Source organism: Tamandua tetradactyla, chromosome 10, assembly GCF_023851605.1.
Source record: "Tamandua tetradactyla isolate mTamTet1 chromosome 10, mTamTet1.pri, whole genome shotgun sequence".
In the NCBI taxonomy this organism is placed as follows: Eukaryota; Metazoa; Chordata; class Mammalia; order Pilosa; family Myrmecophagidae; genus Tamandua; species Tamandua tetradactyla.
In genome coordinates, this window is record NC_135336.1 from 68434695 (window position 1) to 68460755 (window position 26061).

Here is a 26061-nt window from a genome sequence, read left to right on the forward strand (position 1 = left end):
GTTTTTATAGAATCCTCTCCAGTCTCTATCAGAGTTCTAAGCAAGTGGAATTTATCCTTTTATTTGCAAACTCTCTGGGGAGGCTTTTTCAGGGAGTGTCACCATGTTGTTTATGCATCTTTTTTTTTTTTAAGTTTTTAATGAACATAGACAATCCTTTTGCCTTGACACTTACATATTTTTGTCCTTATTAGTATTCTCTTTATGTAAGTCCCATATTTATATTTGGAAATATAACATGCATACAGAAAATTACCTACAACTTGTATCAGCATCATTTTTAAAAGCCAATTTCTTTGCTTTAGGAAATTGTGGTATGAGGTGAATAATACCATGTGGAATATTATTTTACATTACACTTTTCCTTTTAATGGCCTAAAATGTCATTTTTGTAAATTCATCCTTATTATATAATTTAAAATATATATTTATTTATTTAAAATATGTTTGGAAATATTATTTTATTTGAGGTATTGTTATGATTTTTCTAATACACTTGTTCCCCAGATGACACTTTGCTCTCCTGGGAAAAATAATGCTATGAGTAAGAATGCAAATATTTATTGAAAAAATTTATAGTATATTCTCTTATTAATCTAATAAAATAATAAAAATATATCTCAACCCAAAATAGCAAGCAGTAAAAACCTATTATATCATCTTTTCCTGAGAAGGTAGATATTAATCTTGTCTCTTGGCAGATATCATCAGCATTTATACAAACTTCCTTGCAGGAAAATATAAGAATTAGAGCACACTTGTCAGGTACCATGTATGTGCTCAATGTAGTTGTATTTACTGGAAAAATTATAGTTAATTTGAAATGAAATAACATTTTTATACCATCACGCAATTCTTTTTTAAACAGAGAATTAGAAATTTCATAGTCAGGGGTAATAAATTCTCTACACAAAATTAAAGACTAGGCAAGTGATTAGTGATTTTGAAAACAATTAAAATGGCAATTGTAATAGAGGGGTGCTGTCTTACTAAGTAGAAAAATGGTGGTGTCTTATTAAGCAGAAAAAAACCTGGAACTGCTCATCATCTTCCACTATTTTTCCCCAACACTTAATGTTGTGCAGCTTGTCCAATCATGTTGTTATTTAAATAGAAGAAAAAATCATTAATTAGAGGTGGCATATAATCTGAACAAAAGTTCTATTTCTCGGTGTTCCACTGACAGCCTGAAATGGTCTCACCCCAAAATGGAGAAATCTGAGAAAAATACAAGAATGCAGAATATAAATAATCAAGGAGAGCCACTTGACTCTTTGAAAGGAGATTTCTCACTCAATTTCTGTTCCAGTGGAAAGGAGTAGAGATATTACTTATATGTATTAAAAAGTGGGCAGCTTGGTAGAGAAAAATCCTTTATGGGCTGGGGAAATAGCATATCTGTTTTCTGGCTCTGCTCCTAAGTCCTGGGGTGAATTACTCTTGAGTGCCTCATATTCCTCATTTGTAAAATGAAACTAACAAATTTACTTTATCATAGGATTGTTGTGAGGATTAAATGAGCTAATACTGGCTATGGCTCCATGCACAGTAAATGTTAAAAGTTGGCCATTGCTAACCTAATTATTATATTGCTAACATTTTCATTATCATTATTATTATTATCTGTGTGAACTCTAACCCCCTCATGGAAGCCTCAGTTTATTTTACTAAATATTTCTAGAATATGTTTAAAACCAAAGGTTTGAACCACACGTCTCTCAGACCCCTAACTGCAGTGAGATGCTATGATTTATGAAACTGGAGGCATTGTAGTTCACAGATGTTCATCACATGATTGGGGCACAAAATTAATTTTAAGAGCACTTGAGCTCTACCAAGATTTGGTAATGTCAGTTGACTGCAGTGCGGTGATCTACCATCAATGTAAGTCAAGTCCTTCTGTGTTAATGGAGTAAATTTATAGGAAACTCAATGGGTTAGATAGGAGCATTGCATTTTTTCAGACAATGGTGAGATGGTAAAAAAAAAAAAAAAACAAAAGAGAGAGAGCACTGCATGAAAAATCAAGATACCTGTGTTCTTTTCTGGTCTCTTTGTATAGCCACAGAGGCTCGTGGCAGTTTCCCTAGAACTCAGTCTGTCTCCATTTGTAAACTGGATTAGATGTTGTCAGTAACCCCTGCCTGCTCTATAACATGTTTCTTTTTAGTTCTGAGATTTCCAACAGTGCTCTTAAACCAACAGTGCTCTTAAAGAGTGTTTTGCAAGTATTAATGACTCCTTAATACTTGGAACAGTTTCTGGTTAACTTTTTTTTTTTCTGCTGTGCTCCTATGTTGTCAGCATTGCTCAAATTAGATTGCAAAGTCAGCATTATATTTTATGATTCTTTTCTGAAAGTATTTACTTATTTAGGGAATCAAATGTGATACATAACTTTTCAGAGGGGTAAATGATTATATGCTTTATTTTGTTTTATTTTAAAGGATAAGTTTTAGATAACCATTTTATTAAAGATAAAAACTTCCAGGAGATTCCAAGATACAATGAAGCTTATACTTTCTCTAATTTCACAGAGTGAAAAAAGGTGGAAAACTATTGAGCCAAATTATATGTAGTAACCTAAAACATAAAATAAAACTATATAAAATATGGATGGAAAAATATATTGTTAAAATATTGGGATGAATGATGGTTTGTTTAACAAATTTTTAGATGGTACCTATTTAGAAAATGTTATATGTATTTATAGTACTAGCTTTTTTTTCTAATTAGTATTAAGTCTTTCTTTTTGAAAATGTAGTTGCAAATTTTAGAATTTCATGTAACTCAAAGTGAGAAACATTTTAATATATATACAATCAACTAATGGAGAAGTGGGAGAAGGAAAGGAGATGTATTTGAAAATCTATAGTTAGGAATATTTATGGTTGTCATTTTTTTTCTTCTAAGATGCTGTCAATCATTTGAATTCAATTTTAATTACTTAAATACACAAATGAATTGAAAAAAATTGGATGATTTAGCTGAAAATCCATAACATTTTATAATGTGACATACACTACTTTTTTTTCCCCAAAAAGGAAGCATTTAGGACTAGTATAAGGAAGAAAAACTACTTTTATAGAAAAGAGAGAAAAAAATCTTAAATTCGTAACTTTATACAGGATTGTCTGTAGCCTAAAGGCAATGCTGGAGTTTTATGCTTTACAGCTGCAAAAATAATTACACTAATGTTATCTAAGAAACAATCTTTAATGGGTTACATTTTGTTAGCTTTTCATTATATACTGTAAAAACCCAAATAACATAGTAAATGTAAAAAAAACTTGATTTATCTGGCATACACCTTTGATATTTCTGAAAGACATTTTATTATTCATTGGTTTATTTGAGATGTGATCTCATTTTTTTAAATAAGATATACTTTTACCAAGTTGGTTTTAAGCTTCAAGTAGAAAAATTGTATAAGTTATTGACTTTTATTAGAAAAGCATTTTACTTTCTGATGTTTCAAGGGTGTTACGGTTTTTTAAGGTGTTTCGTTAGTTAATAATGTGATCCAGCATTATTTAATTCACTGTAAAGGTCAATTTATTTGCTTTTTCTATAAACCTTACATTTTATTTGTGGTACTGTCATAGCAACTAATAATAATAAAAGCTTGTAAATAGTGAAAATCTTCATACTCTAGTTTTTTATTGTGTGGCAGCAGTATCTGCAGTTTTCAGTTCAGTAAGTTTTTTTTTTTTTTAGTTCAATAAGTTTTTATCCTTGTGTCTATATATTTTATTAGTAAATAGTATACAGTATTGAAGTCAGAATTTTAGTTAGTTTGGCGGGGTCATATTTCCTTTTCTTTTTTCTTTTACTGATTTTTCCAAAGATGGGTGTTTTTAATTTTCTGGGCTACTCAACCAAATACCATGAAATTAGTCAGGTTAAAAAGTGGAAATTTTTATTTATCATGATTTTAAAGCTGAACGAAAGTCTCATGCCAGGCGTCATCAAGGCAATGCCTTCTTCACAAAGACCGGCATTCTAAGGCTTGCTGATGCTGACCTGTGGTCTCTGTGGCACCGGGTGGTATCTCCTCTCCCTTCTCTTCTGGGTTTCACTGATCTAACTTCTTACTTCCTGTCCCTTTTTCTTCCTCTGGCTGAATTTCACTCTGATTATTAAGGTCTCTAGTTTTAGGATTAAAATCTATCCTGACTGAGATGAAATTATTAATTGAAATAATTTCATCAGAAAGGTCCTACTTACACTGGGTTCACACCCACAGGAGTTGATTAAAATTTAAGAACTTGTTTTTCTGGTGTACATACAGCTTCAGATACATATGAAGAAACAAGTCTCCTCTGAAGCAGTGTTTTCCAAGTGTTAACATGGTCCTATGGTGTCCAGGTTGTTTCAGTATGCAGATTAAATAGCAGGATTTTGTTTGACTGGATATTATGGCTTTCTTAAATGGCTGTGCAAATTTAGTTGGTATGGAGGAAGAAAAAGTAAACAATTATCAGTGAAAAAATATATATCCTTTCGTAAGCCTCGAGGCTTCTTTGAGGTTTTGAAACCAAAATTTAAGAGTGATTTAAAAAAAATTTTTTTGTGTGTGAGGGGTAAAAAATTTTTTGCATGTATAAATATTTTACACACTATAAAGTTTTTATTGTTGATTTGCTTTTTTAATATTCATCATCAAGATAATTTCTTAGATTTAATGAGTTGAGAAAATGTCCCAATTAAAACAAGTCTATAGAAATGTAAAAAAAAAAAAAAAAAAAAAAAAAAAGATAATTTCTTAGAACATCTGCATCAATTCAGAAAAATCAATAAACTATTTTTGAAATCCATATTTTTCCCTCCATATGCCTTTTTTCAACAGTTACAAAGTGATTAATATTGCTTGTTCTTATGTTTGTGTTCAGTAGAAATTACAATGATGAATTGCTTCTGCCTCTAAAAAATAAAGTTGATAATATAAATGGGGTTAATAATATCTCCCACCCAGAATGGCTTTAAGGATTAAGTGAGATAATACATATGGGAAAAAAGAAACTTTGAACATAAAAGTGGTGATGTTAGCAGCGCTATTATCATCAGTGATGTCTTCTAACACTGTCCCTCACTCATTGATTACACAGACAATTGCACAGGCAATTTTCAATGCCCTTGCTTTGAAAGTATGTATAAAGTTTTAAAAAGAACATATTTAAATTATATCCATTATATGATCTTATACGCTAGTTTAGAATCCTTGCAAAAGCTCTGATTAAATGTTTTTTACTTTTAAAAATTTGTTTGTATGTGTATATTCCACTTAAGTATGAAAAGTCACATCATAGCCTGTCATGTAAATGAAAGGAAGATTCAGTTATAGTCATTAGTCATATGGATAAGAAAATGTTGTCAGAAGGGAAAATGCATGTGAATGCAGGGAAACTGCTAACCATGAGGGTACTTAGCAGTAAAATATACTCGTCTGCTTGCCTATGAAGATTGTCATATTATCCCTCCCTGTTGTATAAGCTTAAGGCCAGATTTCTTATCAAATTTCAGGCATCTGGAAGTAGATATAGCTTCTCAAGGATGTACTGAGATACCTATTAGAAGTAGCTTATTATAATGGATGTCTCTCTTGCTGAAGTTGAGAGAGGATGATTGTACATAGCATTGTTGAGGGTAATGATGTAACCTTGTTCCTCCAGTACTACGGGATGACTTCAGACAAAACCCTTCTGATGTAATGGTGGCGGTGGGAGAGCCTGCAGTGATGGAATGCCAGCCTCCAAGAGGCCATCCTGAGCCCACCATCTCGTGGAAGAAAGATGGCTCTCCTCTGGACGACAAAGATGAAAGAATAACTGTGAGTATTTAATTCAGCAGCAGGGAACCCTTGTAGGGCTAACTTTATATGTATCTGCAGCAGAGAAAGAGAGAAATGAAGTAGACTCTTTTAAAGAAAGGATTGTAGTATCTCCCACTTCAGTTTTTCTTTTAAAATAAACCTGTTTCACTTCTCCCTGGGTTGACGTGAAAATAAGTGAGGAAAACACACATCGTTTAGTTTGGAGACCAGGAAGAGAAAACTATAATTTCTGTTTTAATATCTTAGAGTTAACACTTTTATGTGTGACTTAATCATTGTCATAACTCAAGGCTTATAATAGATTCTCCATGTTACAGTGAAAAGAGTTCATAAAAATCAGGGCTGTACTATCTTTTCAGAAGACCTTTTAAATCACTGAAGTTTTAAAAATCTTTTTCTACTTTTCAAATTGCTTTTCTGTTCTGTAGAAAAGATCTCATTCTGAATAGTGTACCTAAAAAATAGATTTACCTTATTACAAAATAAAATTCCATGACTAGTATATTGGATTTTGGAATCCTGATTTGATATAGTTAGGAATTATGCTACCTATAAGTTTCCAATATTGATATAGTATTTTCTTCTTGATCTTGGTGGCTCTATATGTGACTTTGTCTTTTCTGTCTTGTGAGATGTTTATTAAAACACCTCAAATAACCGTGCCCTTACTGACTCTATAATTGTGTAATATTTCTCTTTACAGTTTTCTTTGTTTAGCACATACTGTTATCTGTCCATTGTGAAACCACTGCCAAAGATTTGAAGTCCCCACCGAGAATGTATGTGTGAGGAGTAAGTCACTGCTAAAGTTGTAGAAGAGCCAAGTTATATAAAACAGACCACAGAAACCTCATAAATGCTTGCAGTATTTCTATTCAACCAGTTAGTAGATTAGCCTGAGATTTAAATAGTGGGAAAACTAAAGAAGGTTGTGATAGACAAGGCTGTGGGAACCTTGAAAGAAAATCAAACATTTTTCATACAATGATGTGAGTTAGAATGAGGCTCTTAAATTAATTTTTATAAATCTACGAACTGGGGTGAAGATGAACCGGCTTTACTTTTAAGAGGTGCTGAAAAGTCACGTAGCAAAGTGGAAACACTGGTTTGAGAAAATCAAGTCAGTTATACATGGTTCTGGAGGCTATACAAATAAATTTTCCTCTTGTTAATGATAAAAAATTCTGTTTAGATTTATGCACAATTAAGATAAGAACACTTTCTCTTTAAGAATGTATCCTAGAATATTTAATGACCGATATTTCTAATTCTCATTTCCCGGCTCTCATGAGTCAAGTTGGAACCATTATCTCTGACCTCCCTCATGTCTTTCCTGATTACTTATTTGTGTTTTATACAAGTTAATGACAAAATTGTCAGCACTGGAGCCCTAGGATTGAACAAAAATCAATGCTGTTCTGTAGTTTACCTTTTAAGAGGGTATATACAGACAGAAACAAAATAAACAAGGAAAATGTGTGGTATGTTAGACAATATCCTATCTAAAATCAATGCAGGGATGGAGTAGAGGAATTAATGAGGGTTGGAGTAGAATTGCAATTTTAAATAGACTGACTAGGGAAGGCTTCACATAAAGACCAGAAAGAACTGAGATAGGGAACTATCTGATATCTGGAGAAAGGGTTTTCTAGGCAGTAAGCTTAAATATGTTACGGCAGGGCATACCTAACATATTTAATAAAGAGCAAAGCCATTAGGGTGGCTAAAGCAGAGTGAGTAAAGGGGAGATATATAGGACGATAGAGTCAGGGAGGTAACAGGTAGCCAGAATGTGTAGGATCATATAGGCCCCTTAAATAGTTTAACTTTTTCTCTGAGGAAGGTGTGAAGCATCTATGTATCTAGAGGACAAACTGAAGGGTAACAATTGCAGAAGTGGGACACAAGTTGGAAACTGTTGCAATTATCAAGGCAAGAAAGATAAATGGCAGTTTGGACCATGTGGTTACCAGAAAAGGTGCTGAGAGTTCTTGGATTCTGGACGTCCTGTAAAGCAGTTGCCCACAGAATTTGGTAATAGATTGGATGTGGCATGTGAGGAAAAGAAAAGAGGGAACGATGGCCTGGCCTGGGGAACTGAAAAGAATGGAGTTGCCGTTAATTGAGTTGTGGGACATTGTAGAAGACTATTTGGGCTGACAAATATCAGCAGCTCTGTTTTGGACACTGTCATTTTGCAATGCTAGTTAAATATGCAATTATAAATATCAAAAAGTGGATGTATCAATCAGGAATTCAACACTGAGGCTGACGCCAGAGAAAATATTGAGTTGGAGAGACATGGCAAATACTCACAACTGTGTAGTCCTCTCCTCCTTCTGGGCAGATGGAAGTCTGTGCTTCTCAGCATCCTTGCTGTTGGGCTGACCTATTTGGCTAGTTCAGCTAAATGGACCAAGGGTGGAAATTAAAGAAATTAAAAGTAGAGAGGAGCCTCCAGTAATCTCTTTCTTTATCTTCATGTAACCCAGAGGCCCCATGTTTCAGGTAAAGCTACAACATGGTAAACCCCTCTGAGAGCCTGGGTCCCTGAGTTATTACATGTAACAGAACTCCCCACCCTGCATCTCTGTTTTTGCATAATAGATACATAAATTGAATGAGAAATATATCTTTGTTGTATTAAGTGGCTGATAATTCTTACCACAGCATCATGTAGCCTATCCTGACAAAGTCAGGAGTCACCACTAGGTATATGTTATTTAAATGTAAGAGACTGAAATCACAAAGGAAGTGGTTATACATAGGAAAAATGGTCTGATGTTGAGCTCTCAAGTAGAAGAGGTAAAACAGCAGCAGAGATTGAGAGAGAGCAGTCGATGACAATCAAGGAAAACCAGCAGTAAAGCCAAGTGAATATAGGCTTTAAGGAGAGAGTGACTGAGCCAAATGCAGTTGGTAGATCAAATAATCTGAGCACAGACAATTGGTCATTGGAATATCAATTTAGTGGTCAGTCATAGATGATCTTGACAAGACCAGTTTCAGTGAAGTGGGGGGGGGGGGGGGTGAAAACTTGAGTGAACTGGTTCAAGAGAAACCAGAAAGATCTAAATTGGACACAGAGAATAGACAGCTCTTTTATATGGTTTCTCACATGGTAGATGAAAAATAAAGGCTGTTGTAATCTTGCATTGTGAAAAGCCCTAGTTAGTCTTAAAGGTGTGTGTGTGTGTGTGTGTGTGTGTGTGTGTGTGTGTTTGGTGACACTACAGTTTAAAACTATTGTATTTTATTTTTTTAAACCCTTGAGCCTTCCTGCTCTATCATATATTAAATTGGAAAAAAGTTTATAATTTTTTCAAAAATGTTTGATTTATTGTGCAATTTCATTTACCTTTTGCTCTCTAGAGGGATGCTATCCTCTAATTAAAGAGTGTCAGTGTCCTATCCCTTCAGTAGTTTAGAGCCACCTCCAATCAGAAATCAAACAATTTAACATTGTAATACCTATAATTATGAAATGGTGCCAAGATCTTAATGTATAAATAATGTTAAAACCATTTAAATGTAGCCCAAATGATGATCCACAATATGCTAGGAAGTTGTAACATCTGAAACTTTTACTATTTCTAAAGCCATCTGTGTGTTTTGTATAAATTATGACTGTTGAATTGATAAAACACTAGAGGTAAAAACCACATTTATGCATGCAGGGAAATGAATAGATTAAAAATCAGCAGTTGGGTTTTTAAATTGTTTTTCTAATCTAGATCATAATTGTTTTTGTTTTATTTTCTTCCTGTAGGCAAACTGAGATTGAGTAATTAGAACAAAAACTTTAAGCAGAAACAGAATGTCTGACAATATTTCCAATTCTTTTTCTTTTTTTTAAACTGAAAATACATTCTTTGGAGTTGTTGGTTGTTAGATATTTTATGTAATTCTTCTTTACTAAGCTTTGTTTTCAAATGACCGTTTTCATTTCTATTGTTAATGTACTTTGCCAAATGTGTTACACATACAGACGAATACGAGATTAAAGCATGTAGAATCTTTATGAAAGGCAATTGAAGATTGCACGGTTATTGCTAGTTTTGGTTATAAGAATTTCTAGAGTTCTTTAATGTGGTGACTTTCGTTGTTGAACAATTAAAGTATACCTCTCCCAGCTGTGAGAACAAAGACACACCCTAAGTAAAAGGGAATCTATGTAATTGAACTGTAGCTGCACCTGTATTTTTTGATGTTCTTAAGTCATTTCTTTTTACATTGACCTGGATTCTGAGCCAAATTTTAGATCTATGATGATTATAATCCAAGAATATATAAACCAGTATATTCTTGTACTCTTATCTTGCAGGAGAACCTTTTCAAACTCTTTTTTTGCATGTATTTCTTAGATTAATTTGAAAGAGGCCTTAGACAATGTCTGTCTCTAGTGTTCTTTCTTTTTTTCTCCATACATGAGCATTTATATTGAGAGTTAGAAATAGAAGTTATTTAATTGGAAGGCTTGATGAAATAGATTTAACTTACATATATTTGAGTCTTAGTCATAACCACTGTTATTAATAAATGAAGTTTTTTCATGGAAATGAGTCAGAGTACCACAGAGATATTTGCTATTATAGAAAAACATTTGTACATAGCTTACAGAATGGCATTTATATTATTTCATTACTTTTTGGAAATATTATATTTAAGTTCAAGATTGCTTTGTAAGAGTGATAAAAAGAGAATGTTAATGAGATAAAATTGGGAAAAAAGTAATATGAAATATTGAAAAAAATGAATTAGTTTGCATCTGAATCTAAAATTGTACTTGAATTAAAGAGAAAGATAAATACAGTTTAAAAGCAGACGTTACAAATATTTTCCTAGATTTTAAAAGGCCTTTCTAATTTATACGGATGATCTATTACAGATTAGGCTGAATAAAAACTGATATCGAGAGCCAAAAAGTTGCCCCAAAAATGTTAATATAATTTTGGATTTCTGAATGGAGTGTATAGTTATTAGTAAAGAGAAAGAAGAAAACTAGTGACACAAAACATTGTGAAAATGTGTTGCTTATTTTAAAATGTGCTACTTATATTTGTTGACCTGGGTGACTATTAATATTGTTACCTTAGTGAAAAGGTAAGTTTGTTTTAAATCAGCATAGCTTGGAGTCACAGGCAATTGCAGAACGTCTGAGGCACAGGTCTGCCTTGTCTATCCATTTGGTGTCTAGAGCATGAGCATATTCCTGGTGGTAGCTTAGGAATCGCAGGCCTAGAGATCAAAGGAAAGAGCCAACCTCTCACAGAGAATTACTGATAAATAAAACTTATTTAACTGATTATAATAAACTAAAATGCAAATGTGTTCACTAATGGAAAAATAAGAATATCCAGTAGTACCCAGGTGGTAACCGATGAATCAAGAGAAACTATGTGGTTTAGCTGTATATTATAAAAGTCAGTTAGCAAAGTGGTACCATTATTTCAACAAAACAAAATGCTTTATAGGTTAGAGCTGATAATTGATGATGAGGAATAAAACTTTTTATTTTTTACTAGTAAACTATGGATATTTGCTATAACAATGGTAAATTCTCAGTTCCTGTAACATAGTAAATGCTCAATAAAATCTTACTGAGTATTGCAAGTTAGCCTTTAAGGACTTGTATTCAGCTCTTCTACTTAAATCTATCATGAAAACTAATTGAAAACAAAAATCCCTGGTTTTTTTCTTTCCATCTGAAAATTTTCAAGCTTGTATGTCATGAAATGATTGCTATGGGGACACCAAGATTTGTTACTCCAACATGGTAATAATATTAATTATTGTGCATTGAGTGACTGCTATGTACTACATTCTTTATAATTTCTTATTTAATCCCCCCCTGTGCTGGTTTGAAATGAAGTATGCCCCCTAAGAAAAGCCATGTTTTGATATAAATCCCATTTCTAAAAGGTAGAATAATCCTTATTCAATACTATATATTTGAAACTGTAATGAGATCATCTCCCTGGTTGATGTGATTTAGTTAAGAATGGTTGTTAAACTGGATTAGGGGATGACATGTCTCCACCCATTTGAGTGGGTCTTGATTAGTTTCTGAAGTCCTATAAAAAGAGAATGAGAGATTCAGAGAGATTCAGAGAAAGCAGAACGATGTAGCCATGAGATGCAGACAGTCCATGAGCCAGCAACCTTTGGAGAAGAAGAAGGAAAACGCCTCCCGGGGAGCTTCATGAAACAGGAAGCCAGAAGAGTAAGCTAGCAGATGATGCCGTATTCGCCATGTGCCCTTCCAGCCGAGAGAGAAGCCCTGACTGTTTTCGCCATGTGCCTTCTCACTTGAGAGAGAAACCCTGAACTTCATCGGCCTTCTTGAACCAAGGTATCTTTCCCTAGATGCCTTTGATTGGACATTTCTTTAGACTTGTTTTAATCGGGACATTTTCTCAGCCTTAGAACTGTGGACTAGCAACTCATTACATTCCCCTTTTTAAAAGCATTCCGTTTCTGGTATATTGCATTCAAGCAGCTAGCAAACTAGAACACCCCCAAATTCAGTGAGTAAGTTATTTTCTTCCATTCTGATACACTTATGCCAGTTAATGCTGCCCCCCTAACATGACGATGGTAATATCAGCAAAAGTATTAATAACGAAATACTTAACATTGCACTTAGGATGGACCAGGCCCTGTTCCAAATACTACATAGATCTATTTAATCTGACAACAATCCTCTCACTGAAATGCTAAACTTCCACTGCCTGCAAATGAACTGGAAGACAAATGGGGCACTTGCTTTATGTTCACTGATACATTTTCTACAGGATTCTATTGGTTTTGCTCTTTATAGAAGCACTCTGATATGCTATCTAGGCAATTTCAACTCAGAATGAGAGTAACTCTTAGTTTTCATTAAATATCTTTCAGGGATCCAGTAAGTAATACTGCTGTTTATTTTTGTCAAAATATTTTCTTCCAGTTTGAAAGGTATGAATAAACTAAAATTATTTATTCTAAAGACTAAAAAAGTTTTACCTAAGAAGTTACAAGGTGATTATATAAAGAAGATAAGAATCAACTGCTTACCATTTCAAATGTAGGAAAATATGGATTCATATTAAAATGTTAACTAACTTCATAGTTAACTGTCCAAGCTATAGATTAACCAGGTCTAATATCATCAGCTGTACAAATTTCAAAAGTTATTATTTAAAAAGTTAAGCAGTGAAAAGGAATTATATAATGTCTAGGAAATTGAATGAAAGAAAATATTGATGTAGTGGTTTGGTACTTTTGTATGGATAAAATGAAATATAGTAAAAAACTAACACATTAGTGTTACTGTGTAAATAGTGGGATCTATCTGGACTTAATTCTGAAATTCCAGTTATTTTCTTCATAGTAGCCTTGTTTATCACTTCTGAATTATTTCATTTTAGTATTTAAAAAGAAGAGGTTAAAAAGTCCTTCTTATTTTTATGTTTGAAATTCTTACTTGTTTATGCTAAAACTCTGAAGCGATTCACACATGCTTTATTCAAAACACGCAAAGAAGCATGTGTCTTTGGGAAATAAATAGTTTTGAATGACTTGTTTTATTCCTTGAAAAGGTCCTCAAAGTAGCATGTCCCAAATATTTGATATATCTTACAAATCTGTTTGATTTCTATTTGATGGAAAAAACAGTTTGGATGATGGAGAAATAATTTGCTTATGTTATTTCCAGTGAAGACATATTTCAACCTGAAACCCTTAATCTGTTAATTTTGTCTATTTATCACATAACTATATTAAGATTTGATTCATTCTTCTTTTAAGAGTATGCAAACATTCACAGTATCTTGTGTGCTGTGAATCCACATGATGAACAAGTGGATTTAGTAATTCTTCCTTGAAGTCTATACCTTAAATAACATGACCCACCATCCTCATTTGCCCGGGACAGTCCTGGTTGGAGCACTGAAAAGTCCTGAGTCCCAGGAAATCTCTTAGCATACCAGGACAGTTGATTATCTTAACCCTGGATAGTTTAAACAAATGCATGTACGTATGAGTGATAAATTACATTCACAAGGTAAGTTAAAAATACTTAAAAATAAACAGAAAACTCTTTTGTGTCATTTCTTCAATAAACAGATTAAGGATTTGAAACTAATCATGAAGTTGGGAGAAAAATTAAGTTAAACATTTAAAAAATTATTTAACTTCCCATTGCCATGCTAAAGGGATGTAATTGTTAGAATGGAGTGTTTCATCAGTTCTTTTTTCCAATCCATTTCTGCTTCCTGTGTGTCTTTGTAAATTTCTTTGATTTCCCTTGTTGGTGTGATATTTTGGTAAAAAGCAGCTGACTCACATCCCATCCAAATCCCTGTGTGTTCCAGATCCTTTAGAAATTTGGCATTCAGCTCACTCCTTGCCAATTGCTTCCTTTTCCTCCAATTCCCACATGTCTCCTTCCTAAGCCATCTGCTCCTCCTCCCTTCCTTCGATTAGTGCTTTCCTTTAGTCTTCCAATTTCTTTCATTGTTCAGTGTCCATGGCTTCCTTTTTCCATCCTCTCCCCTAGAGAGAATCAGCATACTAAATGCAGCTGATGTCATAGAATCCCTTTTCTCTGAGAAGTTGAATCTGTGTTCCTGCAAAATAATTGTGTAGTTTTGTTCTGTGAATGTCAAAGGAAACTGGTCTAGTGAACTAAAAATAGGTTCCTTCTCTGTCAATCTTAAATAAAGGTAAATACAAACATGTTTTGTAGAGAAAATAACAATTTTAGTCGTGATATGAATATAAGTTAAATCAATAAAATTCAATAACATGAGTCATGGAACTAAAGAAATGAGTTTTATAAAATAAATGAATGTCCTAGACTACTTGTATTAATTTTCAAATTTAATAATTGAAATATTGTAGATAACTAGAATAAAAAAGGCATGGGCATAAGGAGACTACACTGTAACTTATTAAGTGCATCATTTTACAAAATACATTTAGTCTCTATAAACTTCATTTATAGATGTTTCCATCTGTGAAATGAATTATCTAGTCTCTACACTAGTTAACTCTGTTGGTATGGTAATCCAATGCAAAAATATATTTTAAATCTCATTGTAAATGGTGGCATGCTCTATACATATTAGGAACAGATTTTCTAGGCATTATTGTTAGTATACCTGCCTATACCCTACATATATTTAGTCATCAAAAACTTAATGCCTAAGTAAAATCAAGACCTGTTTTGTGCCATAAAAATCTCTCTATTTTTCTGAGTAAGCAAGAAGCTTATATAAATGTGTTTGTAAAAGTGATCTAATATTATGTCTTCCTTGACTAAATATCTATCAATATTTAATTCACAATTGAGAAATTTTCCTGTTTCTACAGAATCACTATGAATATTTAGTTTAGGTGAACGTTATAAATAAGTAAAGTATGTAGGCTAAAAAAAGGAGTCTGAAATTAAGAAATTGATGAGATTCCCTCTGTACACCTTTATTATAAAACGTAATAGTCAACTGGGGGTTCCACCAGAAAATTAGAATGCCTTAAGTTATCCATGGTGTGAAATTAATTGGCTTTCTCCCTATGCATCCGTGCATCAAGAACAGTTCTAGTTTGTATTAGTTAGGGTTCTCTAGAGAAAGAGAATCAACAGGGAACACTTGCAAACATAAAATTTATAAAAGTGTCTCACGTGACCATGGGAATGCAGAGTCCAAAATCTTCAGGGCAGGCTGTGAAGCTGACAATTCCAATGGAGAGTCTGAATGAACTCCACAGGAGAGTCTCGCCAGCTGAAGCAGGAAGAGAGTCTGTCTCTTCTGAATCCTTAAAAGGCTTCCAGTGATTAGATTAAGCATCACTCATTGTAGAAGACACTCCCATTTGACTGATTACAAATGGAATCAGCTGTGGATGCAGCTGACATGATCATGATTTAATTCTATGAAATATCCTCATTACAACAGACAGGCCAGCACTTGCCCAACCAGACAAACAGGTATCACCACCTGACCAAGTTGATGCATGAACTTGACCACGACATAGTTATATCCCATCCTTAAGAGAATCGAGAAATTCTGTGCTTCAGATGATGAACACAGGATAAGAAAGGCTGGTTTACCTTCCTAAGGAAGATCCTGAACCTTTTCACAAAATTGTAATTAAATAAGTACATACATATATGCCATATTTGTCCACTGGAATTACAAAAAAGAAAGCCAAGAATTCTAGACCTACTTGTAAATCCAAGCACTTGAAAGATAATAATAAACTAAAGCATTCTCAGTTCTTGTATGTAAATTGGCTTAGGTGATAATAGAATTATGAACACAAATCCATTGAGCATTGTTGTTGCTCTAGCTGGTTAGTATTTATGTGCTAGATATGAATTTAAAAGTTTGGATACTAAGGGCTTGCAGTATCAATTTATGAGAGCCTTGGCATGTGCTGTTATATCTGATTAAGTGCTCCCACCCCTGCATGCCCTTTGTCTACTTTAACTTGCACATTATTTAGGTCCCATCTCAGAGACAACTTTCTGCAGAACCTCACCACCCACACACACACACACAGTGAATTTTTATCTTTACATTTTTGCAAGTATTTATCTTCTCATCTGTTATAAACTTCAATTTATCTGCTATTCATCTGATATATATATATATATGGCACATAGGGCTAGCACTAATCCCTGTGCCTGTCTATGGTAGAAGTAGAATACATTTTTCATCAGAAAATGTTAAATGAATAATATAAGTCATAAATAATGTTATAGCATGCTGTTCTAGTTAGCTAGCTGCTGGAATGGAATATACCAGAAACAGAATGGCTTTTAAAAAGGGGAATTTAGTAAGTTGCTAGTTTATAGTTCTAAGGCTGAGAAAATGTCCCAGTTAAAACAAGTCTATAGAAATGTCTAATCTAAGGCATCCAGGGAAAGATACCTTGATTTAAGAAGGCCATTGAAGTTCAGGGTTTCTCTCTCAAGTGAGAAGACACATGGCAAACACAGTCACAGTTTCTCTCTTGGCTGAAAGGGCACATGGTGAGCAAGGCATTATCTGCTAGCTTTCTCTCCTGGCTTCCTGTTTCATGAAGCTCCCCGGAAGGCATTTTCCTTCTTCATCTCCAAAGGTCACTGGCTAGTGGGCTCTCTGCTTCTCGTGGCTATGTCATTCTTCTCTGGCTCTCTCTGAATCTCTCTCATTCTCCAAAATGTTTCCTCTTTTATAGGTTCCAGAAACTTATCAAGACCCACCCAAATGGGTGGAGACATGTTGTCACCTAATCCAGTTTAACAACCACTTTTGATTAAATCACATCTCCAGGGAATGGATCTGATTACAGTTTCAAGCATACAGTACTGAATAGGGATTATTCTGCCTTATAAAATGGGATTTAGATTAAAACATGGCTTTTCTAAAGGACATACATTCTTCAAACCAGCACACATGCTGAAACTGAAAAGTTACTAATTTGAAAATTCTTGATTTTGTTGATCTCCAGATGCATGAATAGATTTCTTTCCTTCTCTCTCTCCATAAAATGGAAAAGGGAAATTATTCATATTATTTCTTTTTTTAAAAGCAAGGTTTTTCATTGATTTAACAATAGGAAGAGGAGATATTACACAGGTTAATATCTGAGTAAATATTACAGATACTTACAGAATCTTATAGATGAAGCTGATTTTACAGATTGTGGAAGGCAAACCTCTTTGTTTAAAGAAAAAAACAAAAAATCAGAAAATAGGGAACTTTGTTTGCCGTGTCCCACATGGATTTGTGTTGTGAGTCAGAAGCTAAAACTTTCCACCACCAGAATTCTTCCTTTTCTGATTTTTCCTGTGAAAATTAGACCTCATCTATTCTTCTAGAAAAGCACTTTAATTTAATTTAAAATATTTTAACAAAAAATTCATTTTTTAAAAAATGCATATGATTTTTCAGCTTATTTTTTTTTGTCCTAGAAACAAAATTAGAAAAATTCTTAATCTTAATCCACATTCTTGTGGGTACGAACCCATTGTCAACAGGATCTCATGAAGATGTTATTTTAATTAAGGATGGAGGCTGTTCTAGTTTGCTAGCTGCCAGAATGCAATATACCAGAAAAGGAATTTTTAAAAGAGGGAATTTAATAATTTGCAAGTTTACAGTTCTAAACCCATGAAAATGTCCTAATTAAAGCAAGGCAATAAAATGTTCAAACTAAGGCATCAGGGAAAGATACCTTGGTTCAAGAAGGTGATGAAGTTCAGGGTTTTCTCTCTCAGCTGGAGAGACACGTGACAAACTTGGGGATGTCAGCTAACTTCCTGTCCAGCCTCTTGCTTCATGAAGCTCCCCCAGGGGTGTTTTCCTTCTTTATCTCCAAAGGTCCTTGCTAATGGACTCTCTGCTTCTCCTGGCTATGTTGTTCTCAAGTGCTTCCTCTTTTAAAGGATTCCAGTAAAACTAATCAAGACCCACATGGAATGGGTGGAGTCATGTTTCCATGAAATCAAGTTTAATACCCACAACTGGGTGAATCATATGTCCATGGAGATAACCTAATCAAGTTTCCAACTTATAGTACTGAATAGTGATTAGAAGAGACAGTTGCTCCCACAAGATTGATTAGGATTAAAGAATGATTTTTCTAGGGTACATAAATCTTTTCAAACCAGCACAGAGGCTTTCATTCACCTGGGCTTCCATCAGTATTACTGGAGTCCTTTTTAAGCAGAAGAAATTCAGATACAGAAAAAGCCACAGGGAAAAGCCAGCCCCAAGAAGCCAGCAGGGAACCGTAGAGAGAGGAGAGATCTTGTGTCATGAGGCAAAGAAGCAAGCCAAGGAACCCCAAGGATTGTGGTGAACAGGAACCAGAACATTACAGATCTGGGGGGAATAGCACCGTGTCGCCAATGCCTTGATTTGGACTTCTGGCCTCTGAAACCCTGAACCTGTAAATGTTTGTTTTTTTAAGCCAACACATTGTGTAGTGCTGGTGATAGCAGCCCAGGCTAACTTGGATGGGGTCTTCCTCACTTTGTTTATTTATCCATTGCTTACAAACATGGCCTTGGAGGAATCTGATTAATTATTTTAAACCCATTTTTGCCTTATCAAGTATGTTATTAAGAATGTATTCAAACCCATCTTAAGAAATTGAATATCTGAGATTGCATCACAATGGTCATTCAAAACATTTAATTTAGGGCAGTCTTCAGAAATACTCCACATGTCTGGAGTTTCTTTTTGAAACTCCACTAACAACCAAACCCTGGCAAATACTTTAATTCTTGAAACTATTAAGATAATGATGTCTCCTCTGCTTATTTATTAAGGATCATTATGAGGGCCAAATCAGATCCACTGAAAGTATTTTGAGGACTGACAATGATAGCCTTATTGTAAGGTAGTATTTTAAGCCCCTCCATCTTGATTTCCAGTTAATGTCCATTCTGCATTGATGTTATAGCTCAGAGATGTGAGAAACAAAAGATTTTTAACTCCAGAATGAAAAACAAACCTTTCAAATTAAATGTTAATGGACTTTTTAAAAACTAGTAAAATTGCAGTATATCCAATTTTGATCAATTTGTAGGTATATATAAAATGTATAAGCCTCTAAAATTTATAGTCTTCCTGCTCCTTTTTATCTGGTTCCTATCATTATTTTTAAGATACCTAGTTGTAATTCCTTATATAGATAATTGGTTCACATAAACTGTTAATAGCCATAGAGAGTGTGCAGACATATCTGGATGTGGAAATAAAGTCGCAGAGGCCGAAGAATGCCAGATAAATTATTTTCTAGTTCAACAAATAATCTTTGTTGGCTTCTTTGGGAAATGATATGCTATAAAACCTTCACATTTCCTCTAAGCAATGTAGTGAAGTTCCATTAGAATAAATGTCCTCACGTGTGAGTCAATGCTGATGTTTTATCCTCTTTTGATTGTTGCATGTTGATCGTCAGTAGCCTATTCAATCTCTAGAGGATTCTAGTCTTCTGATTTTTTGTTCCAAGCAGGTTTCCTCAAAAACTATTCTGAATAGCTTTCCAAATACTAATCCCAGCCAAATGCTAGTTTCAGCCAAGGCAACATTAGATGACATAGAGGATTGCCTAACAGAGTTGCCTAAGCTCTTTCCATGTGGGATTCTGCCAACTCCTGAAATACACTGGGCCAAAACCTGATGTGAATGTGTGCTTGTTAGTGTCTGGATTCTTCAGTCAGAATAGAACCTCCAGAAAGCAGTATTTGAATAATCTGCCAAGAAAAGTTATAACTCGTAACTCAAAGTAATTATCCATGCATTATTCTAAGCAGATGAATTACAAGATAGACATACATGCTCAGGAGACAAAGCCTATCATAGAAATTTCAGATTAGCTTGGTATCCTAACATAGAAAGCCCAGTTAAAAATGTTTTCCCTTAACTTTTCCTTATAATCCATGCTCCCTTAGGCTGCTGAGTTCCTTCAGTTTTGAAGCATTTTGATATATTTGATTGGGCCTTTAAATTTCTCCAAATAACCAAAGACTAGAAGAATTTACTGCTGTCTTGGAGCACTTTGTTTAATTGTAGCTAAAATATTTGCCAGGTTAAAGATATATTTTATTGTTCCAGAGATGGTATCTTAACCATTTTATTTTATTTTTGATGTTCTATTAATCATTGATAAAATGTTTCCCTAAAGATATAGCTTTTAAATTTATCTTAAAACATTGCTTAACAATCTTCCCTGTAATATGGAAAATGCTTAAATGATTCAGAAAAGTGTTGATTTTTGGGGGGGTAGATTTTCAATTTTTAATAAGTTGACTGTTCTAATAGCTTGTAATACTTGTATTTGCTCCTTTAAAAGTCATCATTTTCTTTCAGTTTGCATCAATCAGAATTTTAAAATGCTATGTCAAAACTGCACTTGATTGTACACAGATGGTATTCTTAAAAAGGGTCCAAAAATCCAGAAATTAAAAAAAGAAAATTTTAAGCTGTTATGACATATTATTTTTAATCTAAGCACTTTAAAAAAGGTTGGGATTTCCTTTTCATTATTTATAACTGGCGAGGATTGACTTTTATCTATTTTGCCACTTTCATTTCGAGGTGTTTCCTCAGGAAATACTCCAAATGTTATGCTGAGTTTGATTTCTCCTCTAATCTGATCCTGTGTTTCTTTTGTTTAAAACTTAGTTTGGTAGTCCTAATAGTCTATTGGTAACATCTGATTACTTCAGACTTGATCTCTTTAAAACCCAAGAATTAAATGATATGATAAATTGTACGGTTTTAAAATAATCTGATGTGTATTAGCAAAATTATCATCAGAGAGTATGGGTTTTCTCTTCTCAAATCTTACAAATCTAGGTGACCAAACAGCTTTAAAGGCCTCCACATTCGAAATAGGCTCATGATTAAGCCGCCTTCAAGAGCGTCTTTCTTGGTGTGGGAAAATTTCACAAGCAGTTCAGCTCAATCTTCATAATACTGCTTGAAAATAATGGAAATGTGTTGCCCTGAGTGGGTAAACTGTAATGAAATAAGAAATCAATTATATCTGTGTCTTTGCCTTTTAGTATTCACAGTGTCACTCTTCCTACCTAGATATAGCACGTCGCCATATTGCTCCCTGCTCATGCTTATGAAGGATTATGTCTGATTTCCTCCTATTTATTAGGGAAGTTTTTAAATAGTCCATTTTAAACTTTAAAATATAGTATAATAATAAACGCATGTTCCCATGGAAAAAAGAGAACCGTACTATACTTTTCCTAAAAAGAGCATAAGCATAAGTGAAGAGTGTAAACATGCACATTTTTTTTTTTCCTGCTGGTAACTAGATGGTTTAATGAGAATTAGGCTGGATATCCAGATCAGTCAGGATTGCATACAGAGCATGATGGAAGGAGGGCCCTCCATGTAACACACTCAGGGATGGAGGCCCTTAGACAGGACTTACTCGCGGGTCCCTAGATAGGACCTACTTGTTCCTCCAAACTTTCAGTCTCAGAATCTATAAATTTATAAGATACTGTTAATTCTTAATGTATGGCATGGCAAGCAAAGAAAATGTGAGCACTTCTCTATCCTGAAGAAATATATATGTAATTTTACTTATTAAGTAATCTGGAACAAGCTTCTGATCATCTTTGACCCTTCGTGTCTCATCCCCAAAACAGTAAATTTTATAAGCCTTTGTAAAAATTAACGATAATGCATGCAGCAATGGCTTGTTCACAGCAGATTTGGTCTATCAGAGTTCTAATTAACGAGAAGAACAATAATAATACAGAGTTGTTTAAATACATTGCTACCTTTACTGAATTTACCTTAAGTTCACTGAGGCATTTTTTTTGTTTGTGTGGGGAAAACCACTAAAGGCATTTTACTTATTGGAAATAAATTTTTTTTCAAGTGTTAGGCTTTAAAAACTTGTTTAATGCCTTAAAGTTTATATTTTAACATCTGAGAATTTAAATTTATTGTTTGGTGGTTTTTTGGTATGAAGTAATCAGAATTAGGATTTGTCTTTAAAATGCAATTTAAATAGCATACTCTAACATAAATTTTTAAAATATCAAGCACTTTTTTGGAAGAGATCAATGAAGCTGTAAGATTTCTATATGCCTGATGTCTCAGATGGAGAAAAATTCTGATAGCTGTTTTATATGTAGATGCTGTCCTAGATGCTAGAAACTGGACAATTTCTTTGGCATCATAAAATGGTATATTCTATGCAGGAGAGACAAGAAAAATAAGAACAGGCCCTTTAGCCCACTGAAACAGAAACCCTTCTCCATTGGTTTTACCTAACTCCTACTCTTCTGTCATAGGCTGAATTATGTACTCCACAAATGCAAGTTCTTACTTTTAATCCACATCCCTGTGAGGGTGAACACATTGTAAATAGGACCTCTTGCAGGTGTTATTTTTAGTTACGATGTGGCAAACTGAATGAGGGTGGGCCTTAATCTGGATTACTAGAGGCTTTATGTGCCGGCCTGAATTTGTGGTGGACCCCAGAAAAGCCATGTCATTTGATCCTCATTCAGTATTGCTGGGTGGAAGCATTTTGATTGTTTCCCTGAAGATGTGACCCACCCAACTGTGGGTGGTAACTTTTGATTAGATGATTTCCATGGAGGTGTGTCTCCACCCACTGAAGGTGGAGTTGCTTACTGGAATCCTTTAAAAGAAGAAACATTTTGGAGAGAGTCCCTTTTGGTACAGCCACGTGAAACCCAGCAGATGCCGCCATGTTCGCCATGTGCCCTTCCAGCTGAGAGAGAAACGATGAACATGTTGGCCTTCTTGAACCAAGGTATCGTTCCCCAGATGCCTTAAATTGGACATGTCTATGGACTTGTTTTAATTGGGACATTTTCTCGGCCTTGGAACTGTAAACTAGCAACTCATTAAATTTTCCTTGTTAAAAGCCGCTCCATTTCTGGTATATCACATTCCAGCAGCTAGCAAACTAGAACACTTTATAAAGAGAAACTGGAAGTCATAGAAAGCAAAATGGAGAGGGTATCACCTTGTAATGGAAGACAGAAATACAGGCCAAATAAACCCAAGGCTTGCTGACAACCAGTACCAGAATGCTGTAGATTTTTGGGAAAAGTACGCCTTACTGATATCTTGATTTTCAACTTCTTCTAGCCCTCAAATCTTGAGCCAATAATTGTGTGTGGTATTTGTGGTAAAAGCCTGGCAGACCAAAACATCTTCCTACCAACTGGCATCCTGTCTACCTTTCCAACCACTTAAACTCCTAGTTGGATCTTGTATTAGGGTCCTCTAGAGAAACAGAAAAGCAGAATCAACAGGGAACACTCGCAAATATAAAATTTATAAAAGTGTCTCACATGACCATGGCAACACAGAGTCCAAAATCCGCAGGGCAGGCTGTGAAGCTGATGATTCCGATGGAGGGTCTGGACGAACTCCACAGGAGAGTCTCGTCAGCTGAAGCAGGAATAGAGCCTGTTTCTTCTAAATCCTCCTTAAAAGGCTTTCTGTGATTAGATTAAGCATCACTCATTGCAGAAGATACTCCCCTTTGGCTGATTGCAAATGGAATCAGCTGTGGATGCAGCTGACTTGATCATGATCTAATTCTATGAAATGTCCTCATTGCAACAGACAGGCCAGCACTTGCCCAACCAGACAAACAGGTACCACCACTTGGCCAAGTTGACACATGAACCTGACCATGACAGGTCTGTACAGAAGCAATCTAGGTTTCATGAAATTCTGAATTTCAACTCAGAGTTCAAACGATAATGATGTGGACTTAGAGCTAGGAGCAATTCAAAACTCTGAGGCCTTCATTACTGTTAATGCTACTTATGCTACATTTTGGGTTTCATCAGTTTTTGTTCTGGTCAGGGAACTGAACCATTTATCACTAAGAAAGAAGGTCTCACACAGATAATGTTCCACATGATTTTTGAAACACTCCTTAGATAGATAATTTTCTCTTTTCTTTTGTTTTCAAAAATGATTTTAGAAAAGTCAGTGATCAGAATGAATTATTTCCTATTTGTCCACAAGTGTTCAACTTTAGTTCCCAGAAGTAGTAAGAAGTGAATGTGGATAATTCTGAAGGACAATCCACACAAAAAAAGAATTCTGTTAAGCTCTAGCTCAAACCTATTTTCCCAAGATTATATTGGTTTTATCACATATGTAAATTTCCCTACTTGCTTTCTCTCAGGAAGTATGTAGACCTATTTTCATTTGTTTAACATGAGTAGTGTCATGAGAGGGATTTTATTTATCTCTACCTTCTTATGATACTTAGCTTGTGAACTGAGGCACAAATTTGCCAAATAACTGAGCTAGGTGGTGACATAGCCTTGTGATCAACAAAAGAGGGTGAATCTCTGACCCAGACCTGATGAGCTTTGACTTCTGATTAATGAATTAAGCTTATCACTGGCAAAGTCTCCTCTTGCACTTTTTTGACCCCTTGTGATTAAAATACCACACAATGGAAATAAGGATGTTTGCTTCAATTTGTAGCTATTGTACAGATGTTAATATTTTTATAGAATCTTAATTAATTTTAAATGCCTTTATTGCCTTTTTAATATTTGCAAGTTGTAAACATGCTTCAGTAAAGCAAAACTGTGCATTATAAATTTCTGACCTTTGACAATATCTTGTATACCCAATCTTGATTTGATTTTGTCTGCCATGATTATATGTGTTCTTCAGAATATGTAAGTTTAAATTTCAAGAAAATCAATTTATACACAGCCTCTGGAAAAGAAATTATCTTTGGTGGTGAGTGAAATTCTCACAATGGACCAAAGCTAGAGAGAAGTCCTAAGCATAAGAACCCATGGAGAGAAAAAGGGATTGATTGGAAAGATTTTCAGCTGGTGTACTTGTAAGTTGAAAAAGCCAAGTGTTTTGAAAATAAGCTTTTCTCCTCTCAAATGCTATGATCATTGATCATTTTTATTCATAGAGTATACTCATAATTCCAGCACAGATTTTTATTTCAGGCTGCCCTAGCAGTGACTGTATGTAAATTCAGTATTATAGCCAGATGGTTGGACAGGGTGATAAAAAAGCAAACCTGGTTTTGAGGGAAAGTGAAAATAGCCTGTAAGATTTTGTTTTTACTTTTAAAACAGTAGGACGTTGTTTCATGAGAACTGTGAAGGAAGTAATGCATTAACTTTAGTAGCTGTGAGCTCAATTAATTTTTCAGGTGCATGTTGCACACCACCATGTAATCTACCTAGAATTCCCATGAAGGTCAAAGCAATCAATTTCCTTACTTTTAGGAGATAGCTAGCAAAGGCTATCCTATTCCAAAACCACTCTGTGTTGTCTCTTCTTTATAGGATTCACTTTTGGATTCTGATCTTAATAACTTCAGAACCAGGCACTCAGGAATCACCTAAAAGCCACTGTTTCATTTGCTCTGCATTTCCTGCTCAGCAGTTGTCTGTCGCTGATCTGGAAAACTATCAAAGGAGGAGTCTTTCTTGGTTGATTGCTTTAGGTTTCATAACTTTGGCCCAGGAAAATTGGTATCCAAAAGAAAATGCCAAACTCAAGTTTCACGTTGGCATTGAGCCACATGTGAACAAGCAAAATAGGTGTATTTTAAGAAGCCTGTGCTGCTGCTTTCTATTATTCCTTGGTAAAAATTGCAATTCAGGGAAAGGTCTTCTGGTGATATAAACAAGAGAGAAAGAAAGGCAATAATTTAAACTTTCGCAAAGAAAATCATCTTCT

The 26061-nt window shown here is 34.4% G+C and overlaps 1 protein-coding gene across 4 annotated transcripts in view; it reads left to right on the top strand.

Moving 5' to 3' along the window:
• Positions 1–26061, top strand: part of ROBO1 (roundabout guidance receptor 1) — a 456386-nt gene that overhangs the window by 293867 nt on the left and 136458 nt on the right. For all 4 annotated transcript variants that reach the window (XM_077118707.1, XM_077118705.1, XM_077118706.1 and 1 more), the window contains exon 3: positions 5673–5830. In XM_077118707.1, the coding sequence (XP_076974822.1) occupies positions 5673–5830 (158 nt within the window). The remainder of the gene's footprint in view (positions 1–5672; positions 5831–26061) is intronic.